Source organism: Pongo abelii, chromosome 4, assembly GCF_028885655.2.
Source record: "Pongo abelii isolate AG06213 chromosome 4, NHGRI_mPonAbe1-v2.0_pri, whole genome shotgun sequence".
In the NCBI taxonomy this organism is placed as follows: Eukaryota; Metazoa; Chordata; class Mammalia; order Primates; family Hominidae; genus Pongo; species Pongo abelii.
The window spans coordinates 148,200,537-148,212,327 of NC_071989.2; the positions used below are offsets into that span (position 1 = coordinate 148,200,537).

Here is an 11,791-nt window from a genome sequence, read left to right on the forward strand (position 1 = left end):
TCAGGCTGGGAGAGGGGCATGGGAGGGAGGCTGGCACAGAGGGGGGTGCCCCAGGCCACTCTTTGGGAACGAACATACAGGTGGACACGTAGTGGGAGGTGGGGTTAGAGAGATTGCAGAGGGTGGCTGCAGCCACACTACCAGTGCCCTCCTCCCCAGCGCCCCGTGGGAGGCGTGGCTGGAAGAAATTCTACGCAGTGCTCAAAGGGACCATCCTGTACTTGCAGAAGGTGAGAGACTGCCCCAGAGACCTTACTCAGAAAGGGCCAGCTCAGTCCCATCCCGCCCTGGCCTTGTGGCACCCCGAAGGCCCCAGGCAGTACCTGGGGCTCAGGCACATGCTGGGTCCTTCCCCAGACTTGGGCCCTTCCCCAGACTTGGGCCCACTCAGGGCTTTGGAGGTTTTTGGGAGAACTTGGTGCCCAGTGGCTCAGTGGACTCTCAGCGTGAGGCTTGTCCAGGCCTCTGGGACAAACTGGGGTAAGGGGAGGGGTACCTGGATTCTTGTTGGGGTGGGTGAGGCAGCAGGAACAGAAAATTAAGGGAGCTATAGGGTTAGACAGAGAGGAGTGAGGGGAGGGGAGAGTGGAAGGTGTGGGTCAGTGGCCCTAGCTCGCCCATCCTGCCCCACCCAGGATGAGTACAGACCTGACAAAGCTCTATCAGAGGGTGACCTGAAGAATGCCATTCGCGTGCATCATGCTCTGGCCACCAAGGCCTCTGACTACAGCAAGAAGTCCAACGTGCTCAAGCTTAAGACAGCCGACTGGAGGGTATTCCTCTTCCAGGCACCGTGAGTAGGAGCTGGAGCCCCTCACTCCCACCTGGGGCCCAGGGCCACAGTGACCCAGCACACAACCCCTCTCCTTCCTGTGAGTCAGCAACAGAGCATGTGTATCCACATGACACAGACCGACAGCTGGGTCCCCCCAAAGCAGTGGTTCTCAATGTGTGGTTCCCCTCAGCATCATTTGCAATCTCTCTGGCCCCACCTTAGAACTACTGAACCCAAAACTCTGGGATGGCTCCAGCAACTGTGTTTAACAAGCCCTGCAGGGGCTGCCGAGTGCGCTGGAGTCTGCAATGTGGGGCAGGTGGCATCTTTACGAATCATCCTTCACTTTAAGTGTGGGGAAGATGCACCCTCCCGGTAACCTGTAAGGCTGTCCTTCTACCACTTCTCGTCCTCCTGTGACTTGAGATTGGGGTGCACATGTCACATGAGCTTGCAAGGAGGCAGGCTAGTGGATGAGGCCTCAGGATCACAGTGCCAGTGCTGGGCAGGCAGCGGGGGAGGGCAGGAGGGCTGTGGGGGTCACCCAGTTGCTATTGCCTCCGATGATCCCCAGTCCACAGTCACTCCCACCCATTCACTCCAGGGCCACTAACTGTGGACCTGGGAAGTTTGATTTTCACATGAGGATTCAGTGTGCCTGGGAGCTGAGACAGAAAGGGAGCTCCCTGCATAGCTCTGGCCAGGCCCATCCAGCCCCCATGCTTCCCTCTCCCCTTTACTCACCCATCTAGAGGTACTGGTGCCTTCTCAGTGCCAGGCCCAGTGCTGGGTACGGGATGCTGAGTGGGGGACTGGGAGTCCTGTGTGAGAGGCCGGCACCCTCTCCCCATCCTGTCCCCAGGAGCAAGGAAGAAATGCTGTCCTGGATCCTCAGGATCAACCTGGTGGCAGCCATCTTCTCTTCCCCGGCCTTCCCAGCCGCTGTCAGCTCCATGAAGAAGTTCTGTCGGCCCCTGCTGCCCTCCTGCACCACCCGCCTCTGCCAGGTACATGTTCCTGGGTCAACATTTTGCCTCCCCAGGCTGCCATCCTCAGCCCAGGCCCCCATCCAGCAGTCCCACCCCAGCTCTGTCTCTAGGCTGGGTGATCCTGGGCTGAAGGACACCAGAGAAGGACACCTCTTCCCTCCATCCCACGCACCCCACCCCCACGTCGACGGGGGAGACCAAGGCATGGCACACAGGGGCCATGGCTGTGGCAAGTGGGATGGAGCTGCCTCTATGCCAGTGCATTCCTGTGGATGTGACCGAGAGTTGGTGGCCTTGTATGCACCTGGGCACAAATGCAAGAGACTGTGTGTCACAGGCAGCTTGCACAGGTGACACCTGGCTGACGCTTCATCCAGTGCTCTTTTGCTGCTCTCACCTATTCTTGAATGTTTTATTTGTAATCCTAGAAAACCCAACTCACCCATGCTGCAGGTTCTCAGGGCTTCTTTGGAGAGGACAGGAGAAATGGTGGCCCGGAGCTTGAGAGGTAGAGGGCAGCGGAAGCCCCACACTTCCTCTTTGCCAGCGGCCTTTCCCACTAGGCCTTGTCCCGGGTCTCCCCACTGAGCTCCTGGGCTCCTGCTTCTGCCCAGAACCTCTGTGCAATGCACACACACCATGTGTGCGCACACACCATACACATTCACATGTGTAAACACACAGGTGGTGACTCATACACACATGCATGCATGAGCACACAGCACCAGGGGGCCTGGCTGTCCTGTAATGGGTGGGATGTGTGCGTTTGCCCATCAGCGACAGTGTCTCTGACTGTCTTTGGGTGTGATCCTGGGTCTGCAACCATTGCGTGTATCTGGGCATGAATGTAAGAGAACGCGTGTATCATATGGAGCAGGGGATAGCGGGGCCAGGCTGGCCTTGGTCCGGGGTGTTTGTGTGTGCACATGAGAGTGCATATGAGCTGGGTTGTGTGTGGGGGTCATTGTGTGTCTGTGTCAGGGACTGTCTATGTGCACATATAAGTGTGAGCATCTCTTGTCTCCCGAGCCTGTGGTGGGGTGGCTGGGGGGACATCCAGGAAAGCTGATGCTGATGGGACCTGGGGGAGGAGGAAGGGAGGTGGGAGGAAGAGCATGCCCTCGGATCCAGAGCCTGGCTCTGTCCCCACATTTTGGTGACGCTGGCTAGGCCTTCATTTCCCTTTGGTGGAGCAGCTCCTGGTAGAACAGGATTTGAGCCACTCTGTGACATCCTGAGAGTAAGGCCTCACAGTCCAGTATTTGTCTTCGCAGGAGGAGCAACTGCGGTCTCATGAGAATAAGTTGAGGCAGCTGACTGTGGAGCTGGCCGAACACAGGTGTCACCCAGTCGAGAGGGGCATCAAGTCCAAGGAGGCCGAGGAGTACCGGTTGAAGGAGCATTATCTCACCTTCGAGGTGAGCCTTGGGGGGCTGGATTGCAAAGCCCAGCGCCCTGCTCTTTCTCCTTCCTGCCTGGCCTGATGTGGGACTGGGGAGGTGAAACCTAGTGATAAAGGGGCTTGTTCATGTGGGAGCTGGGAGGGAACAGGGTCCCCTGACCCTTAGTCCCCAGTCCTTCCAGAGTGCCAGCCTTCCCTGACAGCGGTGAGGGGCAGAAGCTCAGATGAAGGCCCTCAGATGCTGCCAAACCTTCCTCTTAAATGTTTGTGCCAATTTCTAACCCCTTTAATAATTTGTGAATGTACTTATTTCTCCATGCCCTTACCAGCACTGGGCATTGCAAAACGTTTTAATCTTCACTAACCTGATAGGTTTAACAATTAGTATCTCATTACTATTTTTTTTTTTTTTTGAGATGGAATCTCACTCTGTTGCCCAGGCTGGAGTACAGTGGCACGATCTTGGCTCACTACAATCTTTGCCTCCTGGGTTCAAGCAATTATCCTGCCTCAGCCTCCTGAACAACTGGAATTACAGGCACATGCCACCAAGTCTGGCTAATTTTTGTATTTTTAGTAGATATGGGGTTTCCCCATGTAGGCCAGGATGGTCTCGAACTCCTGACTTCAGGTGATCCACCCGCCTCGGCCTCCCAAAGTGCTGGGATTACAGGTGTGAGCCACCACACCCAGCCTCATTACTATTTTAATTTGGATTTAAAAACATTTTAATTGCAGTAAGACATGTAATATAAAATTTACCATCTTCACCATTTTTAAGTGTATATATAGTTCAGTAGTGTTAAGTCTATTCACATTGTTGTGTAACCAATCTCCACAATTCTTTCCTCTTCCCAAACTGAAACTCTGTACACATTAAATAATAACTTCCCATTCTCCCCTCCCTCCAGCCCCTGACAATCACCATTCTACTCTCTGCCTCTATGATTTTGACTACTCTAAGTGGAATCCTACAGAATTTATCTTTTTGTGATTGAATTATTTTACTTAGCATAATGTCCTTAAGGTTCATTCATGTTGTAGCGTGTGTCAGACTTTCCTTTCTTTTTAACCCATTTATGTCGGAGGTTGCACATTTTTTTTTGGTGAAAAAAATCAGACCTTGGAGATGACCTTGAGCAGTATGATATAAATAACCCCCATGAGCTTAACGTTCCAATAATGGAACACTAGGCATAAATGGGATAAGCCTGAATAATATTCTATTGTATGTATACACCACATTTTGTTTATCCGTTTATCCATCAATGAACACTTGGCTTACTTCCATCTTTTGGCTATTGTGAAAAATGCTGTTATGAAAATGGGTATACAAATATCCCTTCAAGACCATGCTTTCAACTCTTTTGGGTTTATAGTTAGAAATGGTCTTGCTGGATCATGTGGTAATTTTATTTTTAACTTTTCGATAAACCATCAGCTTTCCATAATAGCTGCTCCATTTCTCCATGGGTTCTGTCTATTTCTCCATATCCTCACCAACATGTATTTTCTGCTCTTTTGATAGTAGTAAGAGTATGAATTGATATCTCATTGTGACTTGCATTTCTCTAATGACTAATGATGTTGAGCATCTTTTCATGTGCTTGTTGGCCATTTGTATGCTTTCTTTGGAGAAATGTAAATTCAAGTCCTTTGCCCATTTAAAAATTTTGGATTGTCTTCTGTTGTTGCATTCTGAGAGTTCTTTATATATTCTGGATACAAGACCCTTATCAGATATATGACTTGCAAATATTTTTCTCCCATTCTGTAGGTTGCCTTTTCGTTCTGTTGATTATATCCTCTGATGTACAGAAGTTTTCAATTTTGATGTGGTACCATTTGTGTATTTTTACTTTTGTTGCCTGGGTTTTTGGTGTCATATCCAAGAAATCATTGCCAATTATTTGGATTTTTCAAATTATGAATGAAGTTTATGTGCATGTTTATTTTTTAATTGGACTGTTCATCTTCTTTTTAGTGATTTGTGAAAGCTCTCTGCATATTAAGGAAATTACTCTTTTGTCATATAAGGTGCACATACTTTTTTCTTATTTTGTTGTCTTTTGACCTTGTGTTTGGCCTTTCCCCAGAAAAGCCGTTATGAGACCTATATCCACCTCCTGGCTGTGAAAATCAAAGTGGGCTCAGATGATCTGGAGCGGATTGAGGCCCGGCTGGCCACTCTGGAAGGGGATGACCCTTCCCTCCGGAAGACACACTCAAGTCCTGCCCTCAGCCAGGGCCATGTGACTGGCAGCAAAACCACAAAGGATGCCACTGGGCCTGATACTTAGCTGACATGGATGTGCAGATCCCAGAGGTGGGCAGATGTCTCCAGTGGGGTCAGTGAGCACAATTCCAGCCAGGGGCCACTTGGACCAAGCTCCAGGCAGTTGATGGGCAGCCAGAGGGGTGCAGAAAGCCTGTGGGCCCAGGAGATGGAGATGCCGTTTGTGGCATTGATCTCCTTGCTTCCTTGGGCATCTCTGGGCATCAGACCCTCTCCCTGGCCCTTGTTTTCCTCTCCACCATGGAGCCTCATTTTGTAGGCCAGTTGTGTGCATGCTCTAGACACCACCTCGCTGGAGAAGGTGGAAGGGCTGTTGTCTTCCCAGGTCTTTCTCTTCTCATCAAGCTCCTCTCCTCATCTCTTTTGTGTGTGAGGGTAGGTCTTGACTCTAGGTCTCAGCTGGAACCCCACCCTTTCTCCTCCTCCTTCCTTTGAGTTGACCAGCAGCAGGTCTGCCGACCACCAGCACCATCCTCTCCTCCCAGCAGCCTCCAGAACCATGCCCAGGTCTCCTGCCTCACATCACAATAATCTGGGACCCAGGCTTGTGCCCTTTCAGTGTCAAGCTGACTCCACTCACGTGTGCATCCACCTCTTTTCATCCATTGAGATCACACTGCCTCCTTTTTATACAGACACAAATATACATCTATAAGAAGAATATATACATAAGGAACCCCTGAAAGATGGTTTCGGAACTGAAATCAGTTAGAGGATGAAATCAGATAAAGGAAAAGCCTATTTTGGAGCTTCCCCTGTTAGGAAGGATGGCTGCACCTGGCCCCCTGGCATTCCTGACGCTCTGGGAGGGAAGGGGGAGGCAGTGCTGGCCTTCCTTGCCCTGTTTTTCCCTCTTCCAGCTGACCTGTGACTTTTACTGCTCTTACAGATGATACTTTTGGAAAAAATAGAGCGTGTATGCACCACCCCATTTGTCCCATGGATATCCTGGGGTGTGAGTCGGATGGGACCACGGCCCTGTTTATATTTGAGTCTTTATGTTGGTGCTGCCAGGTCTCTGAGCTCCAGAGGTGGCCTCTTGGACAGATCTACTGCTATAGGAATAAAAGACACTCTGCCTCGCAAATGGTCGCTTGTCAACAAGCCCAAAGATGCTAGTCGGAGGATGGTTATGAAAGCCATTAATTCTTGGTTGTGGGAAAAGGTGGAACGACAAGTTATTGAGTGTTTTTCTGTCGCTATTTCTTTCATTTGTCTAGTGAATCAGAAAGGCTTAGCCAAGGCTGCATCTGGGAAGAGTGGAGAAATTTGCCACTTGACGATCACGGATTAGCTAGCACCTTTAAGCCCTGCATTTCTCCAACTGACAAGCGGGTGGGGGTGATGGCACATTCAGTGTGGCTATGAAGAGCGAATCCTCTCTATTGCTTAAATAGATTACTGTAGTTTGGCCAGGAATTTGGCACCAGTGGTAACACACTTAGTTAATAAAATAAGCCAGGCTTGCAACTAAGTATCTAACTTTACAGGCCCACTCACATTTGAGGCAAGGGGCTATTGAGTATGTGGAGAGATGTAGTGATTTAAATTCAGATTATTTAAGTTGGATCAGCTGAAGTGTGTTTTAGACCCAAACCATCTGGCCCCTTCGTTTTGCTTACAGGAAGTAAATGTTCACTTAAATGAAATTGAAAACGCAATGTGGCACCACAAAAGAGCTCTCTGTACTTTCTCCATGCTGCCTCAAAAGCTCTGTGATTTTTGGGGTCAGTGTCCCACCCTTCGCTTCCCGAGGGCGGGTGAGTGGAGAGCAGAGCCAAGAGCTCTGGCAGCTGTGGACAGATGTGCTTCCTGAGCACAGGTTGTGCCTCCCATCAGTAAAAAAATGTTTAGTTCACTTCCTTAATTGTATAATTATTTATTTGTAAATTATATACATGTACTACTGTACTAAAATATTATGTACATTATAAAACATACACAAAAATAGAAATTTAAAAAAGATGAGATGAAAATAAATCTAAGTCAAAGTTCTAATAGTTCTTCCTGCATTCGAATGGATCCTCACCACCCACAACTGCTGCCTCCAACATGCCCATTTTCTAGGACTGTGCAAATCCAGGACTGGTGACATGCAATAAGTGGTTTGTGCCACTTGGTGGTCCTGGGAAGTGGCCCCGGGCTCAGGGACTTCTGGGGGCTGCCCCTTGAGGATGGTGTCTCTTGCGCCTTCATCCTCTCATTCAATGAGAGCCAACTGTGTGCTGCACGCTGGGCGGGGTGATGGGGATACAGTGGTGGGAGGAAGTTTGGCTGCCTGTCCTCGTGGGGCTCACAGTTTCGTGAGGAGAAGAACAGGCAGTTACCATTACCACTTGGGCCTCTGGGAGTGGCTGGAAAGAGAAGCCAAAAAATGACCTGGAAGAGAAAAGAAAGAACTGGGAAAGTGGGGATGAAGCCTCTGACTTGGGAAGCTGCCTGAACGTCGTCCTACGTGTTCCAGCGACGGGGCGGTGGTAGGGAAGTAGCTTGACAGGACTGCAACTCTTCCTAAAAGACCACTGGGAAGGCTTCCCAAGGCAGAGGTTTGAGAGGCAGAGTGGAGAAGGGGCCTCTCTGGCCACATGTGTTCCGGGGTCCTAATCATACCTGTGAAATGAATGGGTGGATGACAGGTGAGGAATGAACTCTGTTAGGTTCTGGCCTTGGACTCTCCGCACGTATGGCAGGTACTGTAGGATTCAAAGCATATAATGAAGGTACCTGATGCTCATGCAAAGATCGGTGAGTTCACCAAGAGGTCATTCAGAATCAGCCGACGGCCACATAGAGATTGGTGGGTTCACTGGTGGGCTTCTGACTTTAAAATTTAGAAAGCAACAGCAACCTAGAGCCCTCAGAAAGGTCGCACGAGGACAATAAGCTGGATCACACAAAGGTCAATGGGTTTCCCCAAGAGTTCATATGGAGTTAATTTGGGATCCTACAGAAGCCACAAGTCACATAGAAGAATAACTGGCTCTCAGAGAATTTTAAAGTCAACTACAAACCCAGAGACAGCAGAGAGGGGCCTGGATGAGACCAACAGAAGGGGGCCGGGAGGGGCCAGTGAGTTGCAGGTTTATGCAGGATTGAGTTCATTATTTTCCTTTTTAAAATTTTTTGTAGCAGATACTTTTTCCCAGCGCCCCCACAATAAATACAATAACTTTAATTTGTTCTTTATTTTTCTCCATCGCCTCCCTTTCATCTAGTTTTTGTCACTCTGGCTGTGTGATACAAGGATGCAAGGCACAGGATATTGTCATCACCACCATCAAATCAGCCATGTAATAGGCATCTATCACATGCCAGCATTAGCAATGGGTACTTTATAATCTCCACAGCAACCTTTTGGAATAGGTATTTACATCACCCATTTCCCAGCAAGGAAACTGTGGCCTAGAGACGTCACACAGCTAGGAGGCACAGAGCTGGAATTTGAACTTACGCCCTGTTGATGCCGAAGCCCTCTCAACCCACAGCCTCTCTGTCCCTCCCACCTATAGGTCTCTGACTACACACATCCTAGGGGGATTCACACACACACACACACACACACACAGGTGTAGGCGAGTGTGCATGCCAACCACCTCAGCTGTTTGGGTGGAAGACGTCCGTGTGTCTGGCTAGAACCGAATAGCTCCCGGTGCTGGGCACTGGTTTACTAAATTAGTTGATGAGGGGAAAGGCTTTTGAACCTGGGCCTCCATCTGCCTTCTCCATACTGAAATCATGTACTCGCTCTCAGGTCTGCGGGTTTAGACAGGTCCTGGCTCTGAGGGGGTATAAAGTTGGGGAAAGAGCAACACCCTGTGGGCTTATGAACTGCAGCAGCTGTGGTCCTCCTGGCAGCTGAGGGTACCACTGTTATGCCACTTCGCATGTTCAGACTTTGCCTGTGATGTGCCTCAGGGTCCAAGGGTCATCCTGCCTTGGCTGTGCTATTACCAACCCCACAACCCATCCCTCCTCACCCACCTAGGCCGGCAACTCTTGCCTCAGTCCGGCCCACAGATCCAGGGCAGGAACTGGGCCAGAGTTCCAACGCTGAGTTTGAAGCAGAGCAATTTGTGTCAGTCCCTTGGCCAGGTTCCCCAGCAGCCAGTGGGGACACCTTGTAAATATTCTTGGAAGCGGGAGGAGGGCTGGAGTCTGTCCTGGGAGCTGGGGCCAGAGAGACTGGAGACAGGGTCACTTCCTTCCAGGGACTGCCTTGGCCCCCTCCAACCTCCAGGCCAGCATCATCCACATCCACCATGGGACTTCGTGCTCTGACTTCCCTCCTCATCTGAGGCTAGGCACACACAGTCAAACAGGAGTTATTTCTGATTTTATTTATAATATAAAAATGTTCAAGTGTCAACAGTCAGGTGTTCAGACATTTCAGGACAGGATTCCCATCTGTTTCTGTTTGGGATTTTTTTTTTTTAAACAATTACCTTTTTGACAAATTAGCAGTGGACCCAGTTTTTGGGGGTGGGAGGGCAGGACTGGAGACGAGTGGATGTCATAGGTGGGTTGGGGGCTAGGAGGCAGCCTGTGAGAAGGAAATGGTGTTACTTTATTGCTAAAAGGGGAATACACTGTCGAGTGGCTCTTCTCGGTCCCAGCGTGACCATGCATCCAATCTAAAGAATCTGAAATGCAAAGGACATGCAGGTGTAAAATAGAAAAGACGACCTGTAAACGAAGGTGCTGCAGAGGACGGAGGGGCGTCCTGGAGGCTGTGGGGGACAGGAGCCGCCAATATTGGGCCCCTGGCAGAGCTGCCACCTCCCTGGGCTCAGGCTCTTGGGGAGACCTTTCTCTGCCCCCCTCTTTTAACAGCTGTGAGTAGCCAGGGCTTCCCCATTCGGGTAGCTGTGTCTTTATCTCCCCCTGGAAGTTACCCCAGCTCCAGCTCCAAGCCTAGGGTCCTGGCCCTCTCCTCCCAGGGGGCGGGAACTTCAGCTCTTGCCTGGGAGCAAAGCTACTCTGTCCTCAGTTCTTCCTTAGGGCCAACCCCCACCGCCTCCCACCCTCGCCCCCACCAGAACCCGCAGCCTCTTCTCTCCCTGCTGTCACTCTCAGCATCCCACCACCCAGACCTGTCCCCTGGAGCCCCAGATGAGCGTACAGCAAAAGGCACCACAAAATAGGTTTCTATTAAAGAGTCAAAAAATTGGCCCATCTCTCTTTTTTTTTGTTTCTTTTTTTTTCGGAAGCTGTAAATCAGGATGTTACATATAAATAGTTTCCCTATAAAAACGTCTTTGCCGTTAGCTAGTATTATAAGACAATTTTTGCTAAAATGAAAATAAAACATTTTGTTATACTTTTTTCCTTTTATAGAAAATAAAAATATTTTTATTTCTTTTTTCCCCCTTTCTCTCCAGTAGGTGGTCTCTGGTCTCCTTAAAGATAGTGGGGCGGGCGAGGCGGAGGGGCGCGCGGCGGGGCTCTAGAGTGGCGCCGAGTCCTGCTTGGCCCGCGGGGGCGGCCCGCGGCTGTGTCTGCTGCTGGCCCGCGTGCTGTGGCTGTCCAGGGAGTAGTAAGTCCTGCTGTCGGCCGCCGGGCACAGTGGCGGCGAGTCCGAGCGCAGCGCGTCGTGCGCCCCGCGCAGGCCCAGGAAAGGCGTGCTCTCGGCCGCCAGCGCCCCGTCCGCGTCGTCCGCGTCGTCGTCCGACGCCGATGCCGAGCCGCCGCCCGAGCCGCTGCTCAGCGACAGCGAGTCCCGCGCCGCCCGTGCGCGCTGCGCCGCCAGCCCATTGAGGCGCGAGCGGCGCCAGCGCCGGGGCCCCGCCGACGTCCTGCGGGACGCACCGCGCGCGCGCGGCCGCGGCGGCGGCGGGGGCGCGCACTCCTGCGTGGTCTCGTACTCGTCGTCCTCCGGGATGCGGAAGGGGCTGGCGGGCAGGCTGCCCAGGCTACCGCCGAGCGCGCAGGTCCCGCGCCGCGGTCCGGGCCCCGCCGCGGGGTAATAGTAGCTGTCGTAGCTGCGCTGCATGTCTGCGCCGGGCCCGGGCCCGGGTCCCGGGCCGGGGGGCGCCGGGTGCCGCAGTAACGGCTGCTGCTCGGCCAGGCGGTAACTGATGGGTGCCGCCGGCGGCAGCGACACGGCGTGCGCCGAGTTGGGGGACGTGATCTCGAAAGTTGGCACCTGCGTCGCCAGCGAGTAGTGGAAGTCCACGGGCGAGAGGCGCGCGGGCGTGGTCAGGGCCGACACGTACCTGCGGGGAGAGGCAGAGGCATGGGCCAGGGCCAGGGCCAGGGCCAGGCCGGGCCGGCGCGGGGGAGGAGGGGGTTGGGGGTGGGGGGGGGTGGGGTAGGGTGGGAGGGGCGGACCC

The 11,791-nt window shown here is 52.0% G+C and overlaps 2 protein-coding genes across 9 annotated transcripts in view; one reads left to right on the plus strand and one right to left on the minus strand.

The window, feature by feature from the left end:
- Positions 1-7,535, plus strand: part of PSD2 (pleckstrin and Sec7 domain containing 2) — a 48,999-nt gene extending 41,464 nt beyond the window's left edge. For 3 of the 6 annotated variants that reach the window (XM_054556629.2, XM_054556630.2, XM_054556631.2), the window contains 5 exons: positions 160-230; positions 636-793; positions 1,638-1,782; positions 3,039-3,182; positions 3,583-5,210. In XM_054556629.2, the coding sequence (XP_054412604.1) occupies positions 160-230; positions 636-793; positions 1,638-1,782; positions 3,039-3,182; positions 3,583-3,801 (737 nt within the window). In that variant the 3' untranslated portion in view covers positions 3,802-5,210. Of the gene's footprint in view, positions 1-159; positions 231-635; positions 794-1,637; positions 1,783-3,038; positions 3,183-3,582; positions 5,211-5,262 lie in introns of those variants that run through there. The other 3 variants (XM_054556634.2, XM_054556633.2, XM_024247539.3) reach the window with 3 other exon arrangements.
- A 1,642-nt stretch (positions 7,536-9,177) lies between these two features.
- NRG2 (neuregulin 2) overlaps positions 9,178-11,791 on the minus strand; it is a 203,125-nt gene continuing 200,511 nt past the window's right edge. For 2 of the 3 annotated variants that reach the window (XM_024247543.3, XM_024247542.3), the window contains exon 10: positions 9,178-11,674. In XM_024247543.3, the coding sequence (XP_024103311.1) occupies positions 10,906-11,674 (769 nt within the window). In that variant the 3' untranslated portion in view covers positions 9,178-10,905. The remainder of the gene's footprint in view (positions 11,675-11,791) is intronic. The other variant, XM_054556628.2, reaches the window with a different exon arrangement.